Here is a 25,011-nt window from a genome sequence, read left to right as displayed (position 1 = left end):
GTTCTTTGTCTGGTCCTTTGGCCATCTTGCCCCTTCACCTTCCCCAGGTCGACACGACCCGGGTCAGTCCGTATTTGGTCATGCACTTTCCCGTGAATATCAATGCTTTCCCGGGGTTCTGCATTCCTTGTGTGTGTGCCTCCAGGAAGTAGGCTTGAACGTCTGTTTCCAATAAACATCCTGGGTGCCAGAGAGTCTGGAGTGCCATGAATGACTGGGACCACCATGGTCCATGATTGGTCCACGTATGGAGTGTGTGTTTGTGATCAGATCTCCCATTGGGTCCTCTTCGTTTTGGCACGAAGGGAACTTTGGATAAGAGGAGGCCAAAAACACCCATACCATGTCGATCTCCTGAGTTCTCACTGAACCAAGGATAGGATCCAAGTATACTGCAACTACAAAGCCGAGTCGAGGAACCGCTGGTGACTAGCTGGAAGGTTTGGCACCCCTCTGCATCTGGTCATCCTAGAAGGTCTGCGAAGACGCTTCGACCCATTGGAATAGTGGGACCAACTATTCTCTGCACCTTCATCAAACCCTGCAAGTAAGCTTTCCCGAATGTGTCCCTGGGCCACCACTGGACTGGCCATCTTACCCAGTTGCTTTGCTCTGTCACCGCCGCAGTTTTGAGGAGACCCTCGAAACTTGGTATACTGCTAGCTCTGTGTCCCCGGCACCCTCATACTGAATTTCCTACACTTGGCGTTCCCAGGTCTGAAGTGAGACGAGTGTGTCAGGACCGGAGAACATGCGGTTACCGTGTTGCTCTGCTGCAGCAATGTCCTTTGCAAGTCCGCTGCATTTGTGACCCTCTTGCCCCTGAAGCCTGCTGCAGTGAAACTGGGTCGATTCATCCACCCGGAGCAGAGAAATTGCCACTGTCCTGTTTGGGAATCATCGCTGTATCTCAGGAACTAAAAGGTGCCGAGACGTCCTTTTTTCCGCATTCGAACCTGCCAGCGAAGTGGACTGACCTGCTGAAGTTTGGGTCCGCTTACGTCGGGGACCGGTGAGTACTCAATACCCCAACCGGTGGCCCCTAGCGCAATGGCCCATTTTTACACACAAGGGGCCCATGAGGGCACCTCGACTTTCCACTGATATTGCGAAATAGCTACTCCATCGGAAACTCTCGAACTGCCTCTGCCTCCAAGTGGAGGTCCTTCTTGAAGAGTGGGAACTTGTTCTGCATTGCCTCATCCACCTTCACGAGCTGCTAGAGACCCCTGAAGAGACCATGTTATGCCCATTGGAACAGCTGTGTGTGTTTGCATTGCCTGTACTATTGAGCACAAGGCTCCTCTCTTCTTAGGGCCTGGACTGCTTCTTAGTTAGGTGTATTGTCGGTGTCGAACTGGGCCTAAAGACGATCTGCACTGCCTGTTTCCTTCCCATCTAGGTTGTCAACATATTTCGTGCATTTAACCCTTTAGACCCCAATGGTCTTGTATATACATTGTATTGATAGTGTTGTGTTGGTTTCCTTAGTGTTACTGTGATTCTTTTTCTATGGTCAATGTTACAAAGGCCCTGTAATAAATGTGTCTATATTTTTGATATAACACCTGTCTGGAGCAATTTGTAAATGTCCTTGCTTTGTGTGCTCATTGAGGTCCTTCAGTCACCCTCACCCCTCCTGAGACTTAACCTTGACTGCCTGCCATAGTTACCCTGATTGGTCTGGCTTGTCCAGAGGTTACCCTGTTCCAAGAAACTAGGCTGGCCTTCTGAACTTCTGCACACCAGGTCAGAGTTCAGAAATCCATCTTAACACCTGTTAAAGCCTCCCTAAAATGGAATGAACTCCCACTTCTATTTAGACGAGAACAAGTTCAGAAAGATGTTGAAAACCGCCCTCTTCAGATAAACATACCCTCAGGACCTCCAACCTCTACCTATTAATAGAGCCTGCTTGTCCTTTCATGTACTGTTGCCTGCGTTTCCATGTTAAGTGCCCTGATGACTGTGGGCTGCAGCGCTATACAAACATATAAAGACAAACATAAACATTTCTAGTTCTTATTTTATTGGAAATGATGCCTCAACTCCCCTTAATGGGCAGCCCTACCAAATGGAATCACACCTTTAATGCACTAAGCATGTTCATGTAACCAGTCTGGCACCTTGAAATTAACACGTTGCTTTGAAACTATACTTTTCTGAATGATTGTCTGATGGTGTATTGTCTTGCATCACTTTGCATTCGCAAGGTGGACATTCTGGCACTAAGAGAAAGCAAGCTAGGTAGCAAACCTGCCTGGGTAGGTGTGCAACATACATAACACAAGTCAGACAATTTGCAGGACAGGTGTCCCTTTAGGCTGGTGCTGACTGTTTACATTTCAGAAGATGTGCAAGCAAATGTATCTATCATCTATATTGACAAAATGAAGGAAGAGACTCCTGGAGACTGGCTCAGCGAAGTACCTTCGAGAAAGGCTCAATCAGCCGAAACATGTGTCATCTGTGAGGGCAGTTAGTTAATGGAAAAATAAAGACTCTAAGTTACTATAACTTGGTGCAAGTCTCCAGGAGTCTCTTCCTTCATTGTGTGCACTGAAGTGGCTCATTCTTTCCCACCACTTACTCCAGGGAGACGTGATAACAGTCTTAAACACCACTTGCTATAAGTATTGACAATAACACAGCAATGAAAGTAAAGTATTTGTGTCGCCAGCGGAAGACCAGCCCTAGGGAAAGCAAACTCTACGATCTTCTATATACAGTTTCATGTTGGCCCAACAAGATCAATGCTGTCGTGTTAAAAAAAAATCTTTCAAGGGTGTTTCTTGGTTAATGGTTGTTTGTATGGTTTTTACTGTGCTAGATTACCACAAAATTGACTTTTAGAACAATCTTCCATATTGAGTCAATTTAAGTGGCTGTAGAACTTTGACACTATGATCAGAATAGAAAATGAGAGGGAGAGAGAGAGAACTATATGCCACAATCCTTTCATTTTCCCCAAGGACCTCTGTACTATTTCTTTTAAGATTAGGCTACTCATTTCCTAGGGAGTGATCTGAAAATGATGGAAGGGAGTGCGGAGTGACGGAGAGTGACAGTCCTGCACTGACTGAGAGGACTGCACTCCATTTTCTCCTGTTTCCAGAGTCTTTCTTTCAATGTAGTACTGGTGGGTGGACCCACAGTACTAAACCTGCCCTGAACCGCGGAGCGGTTGCGGAGTGATGGAGAGTGACAGTCCTGCCCTGCCTGAGAGGACTGCATTCCATTTTCACCTGTTTCCAGAGTCTTTCTTTCATTGTAGTACTGGTGAGTGGACCCACTCTCCCCTGCACTGCCTCCACGGCAACCCCTGCACTACGGGACTGTGTCTGTATCCATACAGCCCCCCTTCCCAGCACTTGTCTGCACTTACCTCGCACTTGCCACCAGCTGGCCCTTGTTATTTATCCTGTATGCTGTATGCTAATAACCCTGTACTGCACTTTCCCCTCTCCCTTTCCCCCATGCACTTTTCCCTTCCCCTCTAACCTTGCACTTGCACGATCTGAATGACACCTGGCCTAGTATGATCGTTGTCTGTCTCCCCTTGTTCCCCCCCTGCCTCGTCGCGCCTTGAAACACTTGTGTATAGGTGCGTTACAAATGCCTTATCATATAATATCATATCAAACCTGCCCTGAACTGCGGAGTGCCCGCGGAGTGACGGAGAGTGACAGTCCTGCCCTGCCTGAGAGGACTGCAGTCCGTTTTCACCTGTTTCCAGAGTCTTTCTTTCCTTGTAGTACTGGTCGGTGGACCCACACTACTAAACCTGCCCTGAACCGTGGAGCGGCCGCGGAGTGAGGGAGAGTGGCAGTCCTGCAGTCCTGGCAGGCCGTCCACCCAGGGCCAGGGCTGCTATAAACTCCCCACTCTCCGAAGAGGAAGATGGCCGGCGTCTCTGCAGCTCACAACTTAGAGCTCCTACACCAACGAAGAAAACAAGCCCGGAAGATATAACCTACCCTAAGCTGGACCAGGCACTTGTAACACCACTGTGCCCAAAACCAAAAGGGAAGCTTAAAGTCACAAAGTCATTTAACACCCCCGCGACAAACATTACCCTCAATGAAGCGACTAACCTGGAGTCTTCATGTCTCAAGAAGGGGTGTTCTATTGCTGGGTCCCCGGCCACTGTGGCAGTGGTGGTCGGGTCCGAAAGCCAAGGATCAACTGTCTGCCTGAGTGCACCTGCCCCTGGCTTGCCACTCTCCACGTCCTCCATCGTCGCCCCCCAGAGGGGGTTCACTGCGGGACTTGGCGGGTGGGGCCGCGCCGGGCCGAGGGTGTCTCACGGCCAAAGATGAAGAAGCAGGAGAGGCGCCTCACAGATTGTGCTGGCGCTCCTGGCCCTGGATTGCCGCCCTCCTGTCTGCTCATGTCGGCCCCCATAGGGGAGCCACCGCGGGACTTGGATGGGGGGCCATGCTGGGCCTGGGGCTGCCAGCACTCACAGACTCGGACCGCCAGCCCGCGGAAAGTGGGGGCAGTGATGAACAGCACTGTGGAGGACATGGGGGAAGAGAGACTTCCCCTTCGCCGGCTCCCGAGTTGGCCGGAGCCCAGCGTTCAGGAGCAAACCAGGAAGTGGACCTGGCTCCTCCCACAGGTAACACCCGGAGTGTCCAGGTTCTGATACACGTGGAGCCTAGTCTTGCAATTTTGCTGCCCCCTGTGGCGGCCAGCCAAGAAACCAACGACGCTCTTCCTACGAACGGCAGAAAATGCCTAAGACCTACTCAACCACTAAGATCTGGGGGAACTCACAACAGAAAAAACACCAAAAGCTGTCCTTGACTAAAGAAAAACGCTTAACCCAGAAAATAAGCAAAATCACCCATGGCAGTATTGCAAACCTGAGAGATTTGTTCAACCTTAAGACTGCCACTAACAATGCCAGAAGGGGAGAACTAACAGATCTTGAAATCCTGGAGGCTCTTAATGACTGCATGCTAGTCTCTAAACAGAGACGGATTGACTACCCCACATTACAGGGCCCAAACCACCTACCAAACGATGGCGTCGAATTAGCTGGGTCTGGCAATGAACAGCTTCCTTCTAACGCTCGTGACCCAAGTTCCCAGAAACTGCCAGCACATCAAACAGCACCCTCTATCAGTTCATCTCTGGACCTAGAGTCCGCCGTGCCGACTGGGAGTCCAAACACAGCTCTAAAGACGCCAGCCTTAATCCCCTCTCTGGAGGAAAATATCTTGACCACTCTTTCACTATCTAAAACCAGTGCCCCCGAATTGGCAGAGAATCCATCAGCATCGAACATCATTATTACACCTTTGGAACTCAAGTCCCCCATGCTGGCAGTGAACTCCAACTCAATTACAAAGGCTTCAACTATCGGCATAGCCTTAGACGTTAATTCCGTCCCAAAGTCCACACCACCTAAGTCTACGAAAAACCCGTACTCTGTACAATGTACAAGAAAAGCTGTCTGCATCAGTGGCTGGGCAGGAGCCGACGTCAGCTCAAAGAGATCAAAGTGAAAATTTAGCCCTAAACACCCACAAGAATCACCTGAAACTGACCCAAGCATTGGCCCAAAAAACCAGACCACAGAAAAGCAGCACATCATTAAGCACCAAAAAGACTTTGCAAAAACCCAACAGTGATCAAAATCCTTGGGACCCACTAAACGTGGCAAACACACGCAGAAACTCACTAGACTTTCATAAATCACACACCTCGTCTCGAGTGAGCTCCACACCCTGTTGGCTTGACTTTCCAGTGAAATGGAGAACATCGTTAACTACAGATCCGAACCCGGAAACCTCCACGTCAAAAAAACCTGTCATGCTTTCAATTATGTCGACAGTGACAATTGCCCTTGCCCCTTTTATGAAGTTGTACAAAGGAGTAAGCGACACGCTGAAAGATCATACATCAATACAAGCGTCGCTACTCGCTAAACTGACCTTCTTGGAAGCCTTCATCATGTCACAGGAAAGCAACAAACCAAGCCGGGCCCAATAGGGGAGTCTTACCCCCGTGGCGACGGCCCTAGACCAGCAGCCAAAAAGAGGACCTAACAAAGAAGCAGGAACTCAAATAGCTCTCACTATTGACCTAATCAGGAGCCCAAGAGAGTCACTTATAGCAGCACACAACAAAGAAAACATTGCGGCAAAGTTTGAGATGAGGAAAACATTGCAAACACTAGAGCTGATGTTTGTGCTAAGTAAGTCCAATAAAGTGATGCCTAAAAAAAAAGTTAAACTGATAAAGAAGATCGTCAGAAAATTATCTTTAGCGACGCCAATGGAAACCACAATGATAGTGGAAGTCTTTGGCACAAAAAAATCACCAAAAACAACAGAGGAATTCCTGGAGTACGACGACTTGATGAACTTGAGTACATATTCTAACGAGGATGCTCCCCCAGAAATAAGGCCCGAGAAATCGAGGAAAGAGCCTATAACTGTGATTTCGCGATGATTAGAAAATCCAGAAAACGGCACTAAAGAAGCAAGAAAAAAACATAGAGTAGAGAGTGGAAACGTGAACAGTAGGCACGAAAAACCAAAACACTCTACCAACATCGCAAAAACCGGGCAATGACAAGGGTTCTTCACGGAAACACTACAAGAGACACAAAAAATCGCCCTCTCCTCATAGGACAACCAGAAGACCTCATAACTCTAACAGAACAACACCAGAGCCCAGCAAAACTCTGCACGGGCCTTCAAAACTCCATTACATCTCGAGAACAGAAAAGTACACAAAGTACACACGAATAAGTCGCCACAATATGGATTATGAAACTAGAACAGATCGAGGGAAATGAAGACGAGATTACGTTAAATCGTGGCTCAGTACTAGCCTTGTTCAGCTACATTCCATCACTACAATGCATAAAATCTGAGGACTTACTAATCGTTGACCCGAGTCACAAATGGGGGATGGCTTTGGCTCACTTGTATATTGCTTCCTTGAATGTCAAAAGCCAATTGAAAGAAGACTCCAACAAACTGCTAAAAATGGGATACGACCTAACGGAGTCATCGAGAGAGATCACTCTAAGGCCTGGCGTAGCCTTACTTTCACGCGAGCGTGACTCACGACAAATGTGAGACATAGAGGCCACAAAACATCTCCAAGATAAAGGTACAAATCCAAGGAACACTTCAGGGAAACAAAGGACAATAGCAGACCTCAAAACTGCCGAACAGAGAGGTTTTCAAAGCAAGGGCCAGGAGGGCATGACTCTAGGAGATGGCTGGGGGACTATAGAAGCAGAGGAATCGAGACCACAACGTAAAAAAGACTTCCCTCCTCATCTAAGCATGAAACGCCTAGGACGAATACTCTTGGACAAGTTGAGAAACCAGCCAAGACTGTATCCATTCCCTGAAAACCCCTGGCAAGGAACTTCTGGCTTGGCTCCCAAAGGCATTACAAAAGCAACATAAAAGTTAGCAACCCTTGACTCCGGAGCACGGCGATCATCTTCAAGCAAACTTAAACACACCCACATGAGAAATAGAGCTTTGCTCCTGGAATACAAGAGGCCACGGTCACCTTATGGCATCTAGTGACATAAAACTGACAGAATTCAACGTCATCTGTTTACAAGAGACATGGCTAACAGAACCGCCCTCTCTTGATGGCTATGAAATCTTCTTAGCCCCTGCAAAAAAAGGCCCGTTGGGGCATCCTTCGTCGGGAATCTTGACAGCTATTCAATACGACTGTGGCTTGTCACACGCAAAAGTACTGAGAAGAAATCAATCTCTACTTATGATTAGTGCAGAGTTGATTGAGTCCAAAACCAACAAAACTAAGAATGCAAAGTCGTTAATATTAATTCTGAATATTTACTGGAATCCATCTTCCACAGACACCAGTAACTTCCAAAGATCGATCGAGCAAGCAATCAACAAGGCTTCCGCTCTACACTCAGCCTCACACTTACTGTTGTGTGGAGACATCAACGCTTCTTGTCGCCAGGAAAAACAAAAAGAACATTCAGGCCGTAACACCTCGACCTCCGTTTCAAGAGGGAAAGCTTGGGAAACCCGATGACGTCTCGCGAGTTACACAACATCAGTGAGGTTCTGCCCAAAGAAAACTTCCTGCCCACATGGAAAAGTGGCCTATTTAGCACAACGATTGACTACATATTTGTCTCTGACTGTTTGGCACAATCAATCACGACATTCGAGGTGATACGGACCATCAGGAGTGACCACAATTTGTTGTACCAGAGTTCGACTTTAAAGTCAATCGCGCACTTGGAAACAAACACTCGAGGATCAAAAATAAAAATGTAAGCAAAAGCAATCAACAACCTCAAACACAAATATCGTGCCAAAAAATCTAGTCCACTGGCGAACCAGATCGACTACTTACCACTCCTAGAGATTTAAAAAAAGACGAGGGGCCCTAAAAACAACATAGAGTCTGGGAAACACGTGTTTGACAAACTCCTGGTTGAAAAAAGAAAAGCGTTAAGAAAACTGAAGAGGAAAGCCCAAGTCCTGGGTTCCACAAAAACAAATCAGTCTGTGATACAGGCTACTAGGTCATATAAATCATGGCTCAAACATCACCAGATGATACTATACCAGCAAGACGCTGAAGAAATCCAAACAGCCATACGAGGGAGCAAAAGCCGAGAATTCTGATCGCTTTTAAACTCAACAACACCAAAAGACGAAGCATCTGTAACCAACAATGTAGGTGAATCTGCATGGGTGAACTTTTTCAGAACTCTTTTTGCCCCGCCTGAGACAACCGGGCCTGCAAGGAAGAAATTAGAACCAGTAAAATGGATCATCTTGGACGATTGTGAAGACATAATTCGTCAGATTAAGTTCCTCAAGAACTCTAGGCCCTGACGGGATCACGAACGTGGACCTCAAGGCTTACCCTGAAGAGTGGGCAGCGCTCTTGAGTTAAATCTTTCAAAGATGTGCACACTTGAAATCAGTCCAGCCATCATGAAAGTCAGCAACGGTGGTGCCCATTTTTAAAAAAGGAAACAGGAGCGACCCAGCGAATTATCACCCAATCGCCCTGCTAGACTGTATAGGCAAAGTGTTCGGTTCTCTTCTCTTAAATGAATTCCAAAAGTGGGCAAAGTCAGTGCCATGCGAGTACTGCCTGCAAATGGGGTTCAAGAAAAACTTTGGAACATCTGCAAACCTTCTGATAATGAACACCCTGAAACACAAAGTTCTAGAGGGAGGCCCCAGGCTATTCACTGTCTTTGCGTTTGACCGTGTAGATAGGTCTTTGCTATGGGAAAATTAGCGGCATGGAACTGTCCTGCTTTTCTTCTGGAACCTATTAAAGCCCTGTATTCAGATACCAACATGAGGGTGCGATTGGACCAACAAGGACTTCTCTCCGCCCCCATTTCGACGCAAAGGGGCATTAAACATAGATGTCCCTTGGCTTCGGCTTTGTTTCTAGCATTCCTCAGCGATATTAAAAACTCTGAAGCGACCATCCGAATCCTCCCACCCAAAATAGGAAAATCTCAAGTAGGAAGACTCTTGTACGCAGATGACGTGACACTCCTCGACTATACGCCAATAGGGTTGCAACGTCAACTCAGCAACCTTCAGGCATATATGGAAAGCAACAACCTGGAGAGCAATGAAAATAAAACTAAACTCATGTCTGTGTCCAAAAATACAAGAAACAACACAAAAACGAAACTAGTGTTGAACGAAATCCGGATTGAAACGTATCAGAATTCAGATACCTGGGAGTCATCTTGGAGAATTCTAAAAACGAGACAGGTATGCAAAATCTTTTAAAAGAAAAAAACAGAAAACTCACGACAGAGCTATTGACAGGAAATTTGGTCAATTTTCCTTGATCCAGGTGATCAACTTTTATAAAATGAAGGTGGTACCAACATTAGTCTACGGAGCAGACGCCATGCCTAATATTCCAGCATCTCTTTGGCCAACTTTGGAGGGTAATTTTTGGCGGGAAATTTTGGGACTCCCAAAATGCGTCCCAATAGCTTGCATAAGGAAAGAACTTAGCTTACTTTCCCTTGAGGGCTCAGTCAGATACAACTCCCTGATGCTTTACCGCAAATGCCAGCTTGTGGACAAACCCTCAGTCTACAATTTGATCCTACAAGAAATGAATGACTCAAGTTGCGAGATGCTAAACAGTTGGTCAAAACGGAACAAAGAAATCCTACAAGAGGTCTCAGCCAACATGGAGACCCTTAACAACAACCCAGAGAAAGTTTTGAACAGAGTGAAAGAGCTCGATTAGATCAAAACAGGCGAGAAAGCTGCTTCTGACAAACTAACAAAACATTTGCCTGTGAACCACTGAAAATTGAACGAGCTACAACCGTTCATAAAACAATTTCCATCTAAATAAGCGAGGTCCCTGTTATTGAGAGCAAGACTGAACTTGATACATACCAACGAAATCCTCTCTATATGGGGGCTTGCTACAATAAATGGCTGCAGATTCTGTGGACTAACGGAAGTAGTGGAATCCATCCGCCACTTGTTGCTTTCTTGTCCTGGGACCTTGAGGTTAAGATCACTCTACTTGAGGCACATCTTCTCGGACTTTGTGCTGCACGACAAAGACCTTAGCTGGGCAAGGCTGATGGTGGGTGATAAGACTTTGTGGCTGTTGGCAACCTATAACATCTTACGCCACATACACAAAGCCTTTCCGGATTCAACAGATCTAACGGAGAACTGTGTTTCATCAACAACCTCCTTACAACAAACCACCTTGCCGGCACCATCTTGACTTCTTTCAGAGACTCAGGAAACTCGAAAACTTGAAATCTTGAAAAATGTGTAAATTTGAATACAGCTTTTACACTGTAATCTTCTTTTTGTAAAAATCTTAAGGATTAAAATACAAATAAAAAAATTGAAAAAAGAATGATGGAAGGAGGATGAAGGCCTGCTTCCTCGGAGGATGTATCCTTCTTTTTGTACTGCAGGGTTTGCCAGCCTTAGAAATGTGAATCCGAATGTCCTAAACTGCAGTTTGGAGGCAGCATCCCTTTCTGTTTCTATTTTATCATGCTGGTGCACACACCCAGAGGCTCATTTAATTATAAAAAATAATTTGGCGGGAGAGAGCAGTTATGTTTGCACTGCAGCATAAGCTGCTCAGGCCTTCTTCATTTGCACTGTGGGATGCACAAGTTCAGTGCTAAAGGTGGCATTCATGTGAGAGTATGCACACCCCCATGCAAAGTGAGTAAACGCTGCCTTGAACGCTAGCATGCCAGGTAGCGTTTACTTTTGATTGTGAGCGCTGCTAGCCCTGCCTGTATGGCAAGTAGTGCTCACAATTACAATTAAACCAGCATGTCGTGGAAGCTTGCATTTCAATTGGGAACACTGGTTACCATGCACAAATGGAAACCAGTGTTCCCATTTGAGATCATCATCAACACAATTTTTTCGGATTATTTACATCCTAAAACATAACAATCACATGTTAGAAAAAGACACAATCTAAAACAGGCAGCATAACAAGTTGGAAGTCATCAGCAACATATGGATACAAAAACACGTAAAATCCTCAGCACATATCCACTAAAACAATTCATTCACAAACAAAACAGCAAAAGCAACAAAGTAATATATTAAGAAACAATACTAAAATTCATGAAGCCCAAATCGGTTCTCAACATTTGGTGAGGATTATACAATCTAAAGCCCGAACATGGTCAATTCTCTAAGACTGTTATCATGGCAGGCAGCATGTACAATGGATCCCTACTGGGTCCACCTGCTTCAGGGTGGTGCATAAAGCTTATGGACCCTATATGGATCTCCAGCATTTGGGCTGGCATGGAAATTCATGCCGGCACGAATGCAGGAGCATTTGTATAGCGCAGAGGAAGGGAAGAGGTGTAAACACAAGTTGTGTTGCGCCCCTCCTCTGCGCCATGCACATGATTGAAAATGGGCTGTGGCATGAATACACGGCGTTAAAGCCTTGCTCAAGGCTTTTTCCGCCATCCATTTATGTTTCGGCTCATTAGAATATGAGCTTCTTTGTCTTTATAATCTCAAATCCTTGAGTTTCTCAAGGTCACAAATACCAATGTGCATCATGAGGGACCCTTAGTATGAGTTTGCACCGGGTGGAGGAGGTAGTATATTGACATACCAGATTGAGCTTGCACACTCAAAGCTGAGACTGGGCACATGTGAAATTACATATGAGGCTGCAGCTGTCATTTGCTTCATGGGCCTCTGTAATATCATAACAGAATAATGACTAATACTTAATGAGAAAGTAAAACACCCATTAGTTGTGAAGTAATGTTTTTAGTTATAATAATCTTCTAATATTTGATTTGTTTTCCTAAAACAATAGGCCTGGTTTACAAAAATGTGTTCAATTGGACTTTCCCATTTAAAATTTTTTTGTAAATGCGCCCCCAAAGTCTCTTCATGTGATGTCATCAGAAATAAAGGCCATCTGATGTCACTTCCTGTGACAGGACAGAATCAAGGGTGCTGTGATGCCACGCATGCAATGTCTTTGGGTGGTCAAAAGGTGCATGCTGTTTCATCTGATTCGTCTGCCATTTTTATCGAATTCACATGAATGGAATAAACAAAACAGCAAAATCCCTAATTAAAAAATAAAATGGCCGTGAGTTCACGGCATGATGAATAGAGCAGGGTTTCCTATAAATACAAAGTGGCAACATTCCAGCCTTAGTTCTCGTATAGAGACCAAAGGTTGTCTTCACATCAGCAAATCAAGACAAAAAATTCAGAAGCAGGAAAGATGTCTGCAACTAGGCACGTGCCCAATTCAGGAATGAGGGTGGGATCAACACTCCTCGGAATATCATTGGGAGATGGGTGTGGCGGTCTCCACACATCTATTGGAATTTGACCTGCAGGTCTCGGATTGTCCTGCATGAATCACTCATTCTGCAATCGAAAAACGTGGGGATGAGGCGAAGCATATCTCTCCAACACACATGTGACACAATGGCAGTGATAGCATTGTCCCTGGACATGTGGCACAGTTCCACTTTGCTTGTACCACCTCTAAGGCGGGGGAGGAGGGGTGGAGGCTCATTCCTAGATAGAACATTGCATGTCACCTCTCCTGTCAGCAGAGACATTATCACCCACTAAGGGTGAGGATTGGCAGTTGGAAAAGGCTGGGGGCTGGCCAGGTGTGGTTTGTTTGCTTTCTATGATCCCCTTCTGCCCAGGTATTGCTTTGCTCCCTGCTATAGCGGAAATGACGTACAATATGGCGTCAAATTCTAGGGACACCTTAAATGACTTATGTGAGTAAAGGCAATGAAGATAATGAAATCTTAAATTCGCAACCGGGTGCATTTATACGGATGCTATAAACAAGATCAAAAGCAAAGATTGTAGATTGTTTATTAGTGGTATTGGGCAAAACATGTGTGCCAAACCGTGAAGTCGAATCTAGCAATATTATAATATAATAGTTTTAAATTATTTTTAAGAATAATATGTCCTACAAACCACCATGACTCAAAAGGAAAAACATATATTTCCTCAATATGTTAATGGTGTTAAATGGTACATGTGTTGCATGTTCTTCGTTAACGATAGATGTGAACTATCTAAGCTACTCTAAATAGTACGGCAGAATTAACTCATTTATTTTAAGACCTATTCTCCCGTGTAATTATCTTATGTATGCCTTTAGCGCCTACCAATGTGCAGTGTTTGATGGCTTCTTGAAGCAAGTTTCCCACTCAATAAATGCTCAAAATAAAAAAAATAAAAATAGTGCCATTTTTCCCGACATCTTCCCCTGCCAGCAGCACCCCTCTAACATGATCTACATCCGCGCCGTGCAGTAGTTGACGTTCTTCTTACGCTTTGGTCAACAAAAAAGAATCGCCAAATGGCCGATCATCGCTCTTCCAAGAGAAGCCGTCATGTCAGCACGACAACAGATGCGCCCCAATCAGAGAATTACAGACCATGGCCCTTCTCTGCATTTCATCCACCTCCAATTCTAATTGGGCCGACAAAGCCAGGCCCAAATGGATGAACGATGAAGCCGCTGATCGAAGCTGAGGCTGTGCAGCACTTTGTCTTGCCAACAGGGAGGCCAGTAAAGCAGTGATGGCCGAGCAAATGTTTTTCATTCCCTTAGTGTAATTACCAATTTGGAACTTGTCGACAAATAGTGAATCAAATCTTTTGTTCAAATTTGCAGTAATGTGTGACACACAAACCTTTCCTCCAAGCGCTGAAACCTGTTGTTTTTGAAGAATTAGCCACTTAGTCCACCTAATGCTGGATACTTTCATTTTTTGTTCCGTTTCATGAATAACAATTTGCATGGCACACTAACATTTACGCAATTTAAAAAGAATACTTAGCTTGAACTAAAACAATGCATCTTAGTGTTTGTGATTTGTGAGTTTCAACATTAAAATCAACTTGCTTCCATCTGTAGCAATCCTCATGAGTCAACCAGGCAGGTTTTTTAAATGCCAGCCATTTATTTTAACGTTCATTTATAAAGCTGTTTCTTCCAACAAAAGAAAACAAAATCACAAGTCTTACTCTGGACGGGCAGTTAAAAATGGCGCGCCTGCAGAGCCACGTGGCTCACCGTGAATTACCTGCGCAGTTCTTGCAGATGACAACACACAGATTGATGGATGCCCAGTCTGGGTCCACGGCCTGGCAATCGGCGCAACTTCGGTTCGCCTCGTTGAACCAGATCTTCTCTGCTACTTCGTAATCAGAGAGGGTGTCTGCTATCGATTCCTGCACCGCTTCAATCCACTCCTGCTTCTCCTTCTCTGATTCTGCTGTAAAGCTGAAACAATTGACTTTTCTGAATTATTGATCGCCTTTGCAAAGTCCAATTAAAAGACGGAGGTAAATGCCCTATGGTTCTCTGTTCAGGTGCCGGAATTGCAATTTCATGGTCAGCATTTTGGGCAGATTTACATATGAAGGTTAGTTTTGTTTCAGGGGGTTTTGGATGACAAGAATCAGCCCATTTTCACTGACACCCCTTATCAAGTTTATAAATGCTGAGCGCCTTAGAGGTGCACTGTGATGACTACATGACCACATCCATGACGGTCCGGGCTTTCCTATAGATTTTTCATATGTGCACTGTACACTCCTTTGATAACCTCTGCATTTACAAATTCACTAAGCCCTGGTTAAAACTCATATGAGTCCAATTCCCAAACATGTGTTGTGAGGAAAGTTAAATAACTGCATCTGTATTTTATTTGTACAAAAACTTTCCATTTTTGTTAATCATATTAATGAACGCCTGGTTTTAGTCGTTTTGCCAGGTGCGGCTGGGTTATGGGAGCGGGAGCAGCATTGCCCAAACAATGACACTCCTCCTAACCATGTCCATGAGTAACAGCAAAGTCCTGTCACTCATGCACATGGTGAGGGCTGCACTGAATGTGCAGCGGGTAGCTCTCCAATGGGCCATCACTGCTGCATATGCTCAGTGAAGGGAGCCCTGCACCAGTACTAAAAGGTGAAAAATTTGGCTGAAAAGGAAGCCTGGGAGCGTTAAGAAAGGACCACCCCCAAGGCATCCTTTTCTTCACACCCCCAGCTCCCTTTCCTGTCCCTCACAGACTAGCCTGAGGTCTGACTTTATAGACCCCACCCCAGTGTGTTCAAGAGATAGGACAGGGGGCAGGGGAAATGAAGCGGGGGCAGGTGTCAGTTACAACCTCTGAACATTGACTCTCCTTCTTGGAGGAGGGTCAATGCTCAGAGGCTGGGGACTTGTCGACATCCCACTATGATGTCACTGTGTGCGCACTGGGCCCCACCAACGTGCAGGAACTTTCAATTCCAATTGCGCCACTTCCTGCATGTGGGTAGGGCTGAACAGTTGAGAGGAGAGAGCGATGGTCGAAGCAGGCTGCACCAGTGACCAGCTGAAGGTGTCGAGTCGGTCTGACAGCCCAGGCCAAAAGAAAAGGTAAGTTTCAGGCTGACACTTTCAGCCTCCTGCATCTGCCCTCAGCGCTGGTCAATGGGCTGGCTCTTGTCAGATCCGAGATCCTGCATCAGGTGTCTGGCCGCCGGATCTCGGGACCTGGCCTGCCTCAACCCTGACCAGGCGTTACCGAGCCCATAGCTTTGCTGATGGAAGCTGGAGGGCTCGGTGACCTAACCTGCGCTGTGCGCCTTTCTCCAAGGTCAAATGTGCATTTCCTGGCTCAGTTTTCTCATCCCGTTTTACGGGCTGATTGAACAGAGCCAGGAAACGCGCGAATGACGGCTGAATGTGGTTTCTTTCTTCTGTGCTGAAAGGGACAGCACACCATAGGAATCAATGGGCCGTGTTGAAAGCAGGCATTCTACATGCTGGCCAGTTTTCTTTGTACTGTATTTTTTTTTTCTTTGTCGGACACTCTGTAATTTGTGTGCCCCCCTTGCTTTGCGTTTTATTAAAGGTTATATTTTTCAAGATGGTATATGATCGTCAAACTGGTTAGTGACAAATAAAGGCTTCAGTTGAGCTGACAGCAGTTATTAAGAAATTAAACTGTGGATTCATGGGTGCCAACTTTTGATTTTCACTAAACAAATATATAATCATTGAAACAGAGATTCAAACGCACACACAATTAACATATGGGGCCTGTGGGTATGTTACATCCCCTCTCTCTGCTGCTCTACAATTCATGTGTAGGTTGAGGTTCGGCAATAAACATGTGGACGCACCATAAAGGACGTCAGGGTTTTGCTTGGTCAGGACCAAGTGCCTCGTGGTAGTTTTCACTCTACTGCCATACACTGAGCGCTCGCATTCTGTGCAAGGCTCTGGCATCTGCAGCATAGCAAAACACAGAAGGAGCTTATCAGTGCTCCTGGCGGTATCACTCATTCTAGACGGCCCTTGCTCTGCTGCCAATCACATTGGGGGAGGGATGTGGAGGAGCTCTGACTTCACCCTCCATAACTCCAGCACTGACGGGTGAGGCAGCAGCTGTGGCAGGAGTACATTCTAGGCCCCCCAACCGTACTGTACCAACAAAACGGTTAGGGAAGGGAAACGCTGCTGCCCGAGCTCAATTTAACTTTATTTATTTTTATTTATTTCGACATGTGTAAAGCGCACATAGCCCAGAGGCATCTAGTCGCTAGATCTTAAGAAATTGGTTACATGAGAGAACTTCAGCAGTTACAGTTGCACTTCGATATATACATTTCAGACTTACAGAATATAGGTATGCAAATATACAAAGCAGGTATGACATGTATGATAAGCTAGATACCACATAAGTAATTAATATTCAAGGCAAATGGTGCTGAAAGTAACAAGCATTGATAAGTGGTAGTGTAGGTGTTCCTACAGATCTTCATTATTTGGTTAGGTGGATGGTTGGGAGTGAACTATCTAATCTAGGCCTAGTGACTCAATGTCTAGGCTGAAAAGTCTAGTTTTCAGGCATTTTCGGAAAGACCAGAGGGATGTGTAATTTCTTAGTTGGGCTGGCAAGGTGTTCCACAGTTTGGCTGCTACCACCGGAAAGCTAGACCCACCTGCTTTCTGTCTCTTCATTCTTGGTGTAGCAATGAGCTAAGCATATGGGGCTCGAGTAGGTCTATTAAACTGGGTTTTGACAATTTGATTGCTGAGGTAAGCTGGTGCATTGCTGGCGAGACATTTGTGGGTCAGGGTAAGGATTCTAAATTTGATCCTATCTTGGACAGGCTATCAGTGAATGTGTCGTCTGATTGACGAGATATGCTCATTCTTTTGTATTTTCAGCACAGCTCTGATAGAATTGTTTTGTACTATTTGGAGTTGTTTGATGTTTCTAGTACTAGATTCTGCAAATAGGGTATTACAATAGTATATCCTTGAGAGGATCAATGCTCTTGCTAAGGTAATACTGTTATCTGTCGAGAGGAAAGGTCTACTCAGTCTAATAAGTTTAGACGTATAGGCTGCCGACAAGACAATGGCATTCACCCCCAAGGTTTTTATTTCATTTGCCACACTGGTAATGTTGCCATCTATGTTGAAAGATTTGTATTATTTTGGGAGGTTATTTAGCTTGGATTTGTTTCCTACTAGGATTAACTTGGTCTTGTCATTGTTGAGGCATAATTAATTTTGGGCCATCCAGGCCTGGATGGCAAGGTCAATTTTGTTGAGGTTGTTGGTGTCAGTGTCATAGCAACCTGTTATAGGTATGAGTATTTGCGTATCACCACATAGTTACTATACATAATATCCATTTTGTCTAGTTTGTCAAATAGTAACTATGTGAAATCATTATACAAAATCGGTCAAACGCAGGAACCTTGCGGTACGTTGCATGTTACTGGGACTGGTGAGGCTGCTGATGAGGTAGAAAAAACTCTCACTGTACGATTGGACAGAAATGATTTGATCCCTTTGATGGCTTCAGGGGAGAAGTGTACCGCAGTTTCGAGATGGTGGCATAGGATTTTGTGATTGACCAAATCAAAGGCTGTGGAGAGGTCTAGTAGGAGAATGATAAAGAGATCGCCTTTGTCCTTAATTTGGTCCATTTGAGTCCAATAGAGCTGTCTCTGTTCCATGATCATGTCTAAACCCAGATTGTCACAGTCGTAAATGTTTCTCGGTTTCCAAAAATTGTTGGATCTGCAAGTAGGCTGCACAGTCGAGGATTTTCAATAGAAATGGGACTGTGCTGATCGGTCGGAAATTAGTTGGGATTTTAGGGTCCAAGGTGTTATTTTTAGCAGAGGTAATACCCAGGCTTCCGTTAAGTCATTGGATACTGAAATGGTGGCAAATGAACTGTTAATGATGAAGGTGGTAAATGGTGCCAGTTCATTAGCACATTATTTTATAAAGGAGTCAGTGCAAGTGTCAACTTTGCATCTCAACGGTTTTAATCCTTTGATGATATTACTGATTTCTGCTATGGACACAGGCTTGAACGTGAATTTATTCGTCCTGTGTGGTTCTAAGGTAGAGGGTGTAGTTTGGGGGTCTAGGTCTAAGTTAAGTTTTTTTATTTCAATTTTACTTTGCAGAAGGGTGATTTTGTCTGCTAGAGCCTTTTTCACATTAGTGCACCATTGCTGATCTTTGATGGAATGTTCAAGGGTCGGGGCAGGTGATTCCAGCTAACAAAGAATGGCAAATAATTCTCTGGAACTTGATTGGGCATTCTGAATTCTCTGACTGTATGAGTCACTTTTAGCATTGATTATAGCTTCCTTGTAATTGTTAGCTAGATTCTGAAAGAGGGCTTTGTTTGCGAGTGTTGGTGATTTTGGGCAATTACATTCAGCTGACCTTTTGGTCACTCGCAAGGTTTGCAGGTCTGATGTGAACCAGGTATTGGCGTGCATTTGTGGTTTTGCTTTTTTTGGTTTCAATGAGCAACTTTATCAATGGCTGTTACCATTGTTTTGACATATTGCTTGACTAGTAAGGAGTGATCAGCGTCCAGGTAAGTAGAGTTTGTTATTAGTGATGAGAGAGGGAGCATGTTGTCAAGAACTTCTAGACGGTAACGTGGATTTAAGTAGAGAGTGTTCTGTAGGTTTGGTAATTATAGTGGTGGAGACGATTATAGTATTATGGTAAGACCATGGTGAAGGGGCATAAGATAGGATTTCCATGACTCAATTAGTGTCTACAATCCAGTCTAATGTACGTCTTTCTCATGGGTCGGTGAGCAGATGCGGTGAGAGAATCCTTGGGCTCTCACGGAGTTGGCTAGGAAGCCTGCATTGGTGTCCAGATGATCGTTCAGGCCAAGGTTAAAGTCACCTTGGATGATGGCTTTGGAGTGTGGTTTCATATTGAAGGCTAGAAGAGATGTAATGTCATCTTCAAAGGTGGATAGGGAACCTGGAGGCCTATAGACAATGTGGATGGTGCAGGTACACATACGTGAAAGTTCAATTTTTAAAGTGATTTCTTCACCCAAGGTGATAGGGAATTTTCCTTATATTCTAATATCAAAGGTATGGTTCGCTAGGAGAGCTACCCCACCTCCTATAGCTGTAGTTCTGTCCTTCCTATATATAGAGTATCCATCTGGGGTGGCAAGTCATAGGGATGAGCCTGAGCCCATATGGAGCCAAGTTTCTGTGACTGCCAGAATATCTAGATAATTGCCTTTGATAAGTTCTGCAATGTCTAATGCATGGGCTGTAATAGATTTGGCTTGATAAGGGCACTGTTCAGATGTAGCACAGAGTCAGTGTGGTCAAGTTTCTTAATATAAGTGTTGTGGTTATTTAGGTTTTTTGACTTGTAAATGTGTATGAATCATGATTGGCTTGGATAAACGGTACTTTGTTGTCCAATGGTAAAGGCAACATAAATGAAGAGCCATGGTGGTGTGTTCACAAGATAATGGCAGTCAACAGCACTTTGATAAGTCATGACGGCATGATATGTAGGTCTTGTCCTGATATAGTTCTCAGCATAGGATGTGTTATAATACAAGTCATGTCATGACAGAGCATCACATGAAATGTATACCGTATAATGACCCATCACGTAATGCTATGTATGTGTGTCACTACATCATTATATATGCCATAGGAAATATTGTATTTATGCACTCCACAGTTGATTCCGTGCAATGCATCTGCTGGTCCCAAAGAACACTCCTCTACCACCCCACCATCCAGATGGGTGTCTCTGTTCTTTGGCCTGCAGCTTTGCTCACCGGATTATGTGTGTATTGTGGGATGTATTGACCCAATTTTGCTCTGCCATGCAGCATCACTGTGTTCTGATGGTGCCAGAAACATCAACATGGCCACAAAACCCTTGTACGTGCCAAAACCTCTGAAAATCGTGCTCTGCAAAGCACAAAAGGATGGCTGCTCAATCTACCACGCATGTTGTCAGTGGTGGAACAGAGATCTCACTCCTGAAATATGTCACTGGGCTCCACAACAAGTGAAAATGGGGTACAGAGGGGAAGCAGTGCTCTGCTAAAGGAAACCCCAAAATCTTGCTTTAAATCCTAATTCTTGGTTGCTGAAACTGCAGAATGTCGGTACAAAACACCCTCAAACCTCCAAAATGTGGGTGCTACAATTCGCTTAGTTCAAGAAATCATTGTGAACTTACAATGTCATGAAAAGCTGAAAGTATCAAAGAAACATCCACAGCAAAAGTTGCCTGTCTGTGGAATCTGTCAAAATCTGAGCGCAGTACCCTCGGCCGCCTGAATGACAGACAGAAGCCTGCATGATAAACTTTAAAACATATATATAAACTGAAATCAAATGTTTGAAATCTAAGTGGACTGTTCCGGAGAGTAACCTATGTTGAAATTGTTTAAGCCCATGGTTTAAAATCTGCAATAAGTGTTTTAGCTGCTAGTTTGAAACCACAAGTTTGTTTTGAGCTAAGAAAAAAATGCAACATTTAAATTTAAGCCTGACTAAAAGCCACCCACACTGGAATAACAGCTTTCCTCACAGAGGCAAGGCCTCTCTCTCCACCAGGAAATCACACCTAAGTGATGATTATAGGATGGGGGAAGAATTTGGTCTGCAGGTGAAAGGAGACAATGGACATCCTCCAGCTAAAGGAAATGCGAGGCGGGAAGGGTCGTAAATGGTCTCTGCCCAAGAGAAACAGGGAGGAGATGCTCCTGGGTCCCAGGGAGAGACCAGAGGGGTGGAGCTAAACAACCATTTGTTACTTAACAAGGACAAAAGACACATTTTAAAAAGACTGATAACTTGCTATGTAAAATTGTGCAAAATATAGAAATAACAGCATTGTTAATGTAATTTCTGGATGCACGGGTGAAAAGGCGCCAGAACTCTGACATGTTCTGGGAAGAAATGGCAGAAAATGTGATATTACACAAAATGTATTTTGGATTGAAGTATGAAACCTTACACACTTATGCCCATGTTCAACGCGCACATCTGTGGAAATTTTCTCCTAAATTGGACATTGTGTTCTGGATGAAAAGGGCAAAATTCAGGGAAAAGCAGACACAAGATCCCACAGCAACGAGGCTTGGAGGAGTATCTCCTACACAAAATATGTAATCTGTATATTTGATTGTTATAGAGGTTGCACATGTGGAAATATGTATTGTACCAAAAGTAGATTTTGTGTTGAAGGAGCTGGGGTGGATTCTAAGCCTCATATACCCACACCATAAAGGTGACACCCTGTTTCTCTCCTCCTATCAAGGCAGAGAGGAGACCTTGACCAATCACTGTCAAAGGGGCGAGCTTAGGCTAAACCAGCCCACACACCCTCTTTATCATCAGCATAAATAGAGACAGCAGAGGGCAGAAAAGGAGAGACAGATTCACCCACTAGCCGAATGCTGGCGGAGCACCCTGCTGCAGAACTATCCATCTTACTTGCTCCAGACTCGAGAAACTTGGCAAAGCAGAAGGGCCCATTACATAGCTGAACCAGTTTCAGCTAGGCCTTGAATTTCCAGAACCAGAACCAACCCCAGAAACCTAAGGGGAACCAAAAGACAGCCGGGCTGTGCTGTACTGCTTGCCTGCTGAAATAATTATCATCAGAAACAAAAGATCCAATCCAGTCCTGTGCCGTGCTGTGGTCCAGTCCTGTGCCGTGCTGTGACCAGAGCCATTGCAGATCCAATCCAGTCCTGTGCCGTGCTGTGAACAGACCCAGTCCAGTCCGATGTACCCAGCTGTCTGTCCTGACCAGAATCCCTGACCAGAAATCTTGACGGACCAGAATCCTGACGGTTCCATTTCAATACATATCTGGTGAGTCTGTATAGGTAGAACTGTGTCACTAATATATGTACTGTCCATAGCCAATCCCTATCCTAAACCCAACCTATCCTGTCTCCAGAATCTGATATTGTTAGGAGTATTTTTGAATTGTTAGAACTTTTCTTTCTCTTATTTGTATTCTAAAATCATAAGTCATTAGTGTTGTGAGTAACTTAAGTGAATTCCAGAAAGAAATTGAGCATCCACCACATGAAGGGTTCCCTGGCCAGGAACTGTGGAGATTCATGTGTGGCATTCTCTTTTTCTATAGTCATAATCTAGTGTAAGAAATCCAATTTGTCTTTTAAAAGTGCATTCCTGTTTCCCATTCTTGTGCCTGTCTCGAAAAACGAGCTCCACTAAAACGTCCATAACTTCCTCAGTTTATGTGCTAGAAACAACTTATGTGCGTAGCTAACATCCACAGCTTTAATTTTCATCTGAAACTGTATCCCAAATCCATACGGTTCTCCCATAATTGCGATTACTGCCCACTGAAATGTTTGTCACGAATTTCGTTTTATCGAAATTTGACACGTGTAAAACAGCTTTTGATTGCTTCCAACCTTGATTTTAAGATTTCACATTGTTTCTTAGTATCAAATCATTGCTCTTTTATGCGTGCAACTATTCAAAGCAGCTCCCATAAGAATTTTAACAATTTCAGGAATTTAAACCATATTTAGTGTTTTCATCCAATCCATTCTCAAGATAACTTTAGAACCATTCTGACCGCTTGCCAGTCAATTCTGTTTTTCTCTTGTGTTGCCCGGGGGAAATTGGGATTGATATTTTGTTTGAATTCTGCCATTCCTGAATACCTGCTCTCTCTGCTCTTATCTCTCTTCGTTGCCTATGGGGGGGTTAAGGGGTGTGCAGGGGGAATTAGTAACCACACTGCTATTTGATCTGAACACACACAAAGCATTATTTCTGTGGTGAATTATTTTGCTCACTATTACTCCTTGTGTATTAAAGAGATTATTTAGTGTTACATCACCCCATCGGTGATCATTGTGTACCCATTAAAACATAGTGTGATTAAATTGTGAATACATAAATAAATATTTTAACTTTGCAAACCAGACTGATTCCTGGTTCAGTGTGACGGGGGGTGGGGGGGTTATATATAATATTTGACTTGTATGACTGATTTGGTTGAAATTGTGAAAACAACTTGGTACACACGCCCACCACCGCCCCGCAAACTGCAAATTGTGGGAATGATTCTTTAAAAAAAATAACATTATCAAGAAAACAAAAACAACAAATTTGCAGCCTAGCTCCCATTCATTTTCACATAGACAAAAATTGCCAGAACGCACATCCCGAACCGCTGGATGGATTTGGACCAGGGGCTAAATTATATGGTAGTGTCCCCTTTGCCAAAATAGAAAGCTTTATCGCAGGTACATTATCAAGAAATTTGGTGTTTTTAAATGAAACAGAAGCCACTTTTTTTATCGATGCAAGAGAGATAGCTGCAGCTATAACTGAGGGTATCGGAAAAGGAAATGCAGAAAAAAGCCATTTTCAGGTTAAAAAAACATGCACATTCCATCTGGTTAGATGTGGCGGGAGACAAGAGGACACTAAGTGATATTTGGGAGTTGATGGGGGTCTAGGGACTGAGTTTGCAACATAAAGATTTTCACTAGCCTCAGCTATCGGAAGAAATAGCCGCAACTACCCAACATCTCAACTGAAGGTGCGTCACAGAAACTGTGAATGCTATAGAGGACGTGTGGGTTGCAGTCATGTAAGGTGACCATCCCTCAGCACAGACTCTGTAAGCATGAGCCACGGAAGTGCAAGCATCCATCATATAGAATAGATCGAATCAGCAGGGTAAGCTTTCATCAAATAGAATGGTTGTATCATGAGCCTTAGCAGTGTATACTTCCCTTATATATAATGTATACAACATTGGCCCTAGCAGTTAAGTCACCACTCATAAAGAGCATCGGAATGGCCTCAGTAGTGGAAACATTCCTTATATAAAAGAGACACTGAATGGTTTTCCAAGTGCAAAATGTCCCAGGAAAAACAGGCCTAAACAGTGCAATCTCAGCTCACATATAACAATTGCTGTATTGTGAATCGAAAATGCACCACCAGTGGGGTGGACCAATCTGACCCCTGTTACTACCTAAAATCTCAGCAAATATATATCTCTCAGCAAATACCTCAGGGCAGTGTGCACTGTGCACTGTGTTACTGCTATTTTAGGGACATACACACAAACCGACCACTAAGAAATGGA

The 25,011-nt window shown here is 44.3% G+C and overlaps 1 protein-coding gene across 3 annotated transcripts in view; it reads right to left on the bottom strand.

Moving 5' to 3' along the window:
* Positions 1 to 25,011, bottom strand: part of ARAP2 (ArfGAP with RhoGAP domain, ankyrin repeat and PH domain 2) — a 1,740,202-nt gene that overhangs the window by 840,257 nt on the left and 874,934 nt on the right. For all 3 annotated transcript variants that reach the window (XM_069631830.1, XM_069631832.1, XM_069631831.1), the window contains one exon: positions 14,621 to 14,820. In XM_069631830.1, coding sequence (XP_069487931.1) covers positions 14,621 to 14,820 — 200 coding nt within the window. The remainder of the gene's footprint in view (positions 1 to 14,620; positions 14,821 to 25,011) is intronic.

This window comes from Ambystoma mexicanum, chromosome 6q, assembly GCF_040938575.1.
Source record: "Ambystoma mexicanum isolate Mex_15411 chromosome 6q, UKY_AmexF1_1, whole genome shotgun sequence".
In the NCBI taxonomy this organism is placed as follows: Eukaryota; Metazoa; Chordata; class Amphibia; order Caudata; family Ambystomatidae; genus Ambystoma; species Ambystoma mexicanum.
The sequence above is the reverse complement of the archived record's forward strand: the minus strand, read 5'-3'. Positions and strand labels throughout refer to the sequence as shown.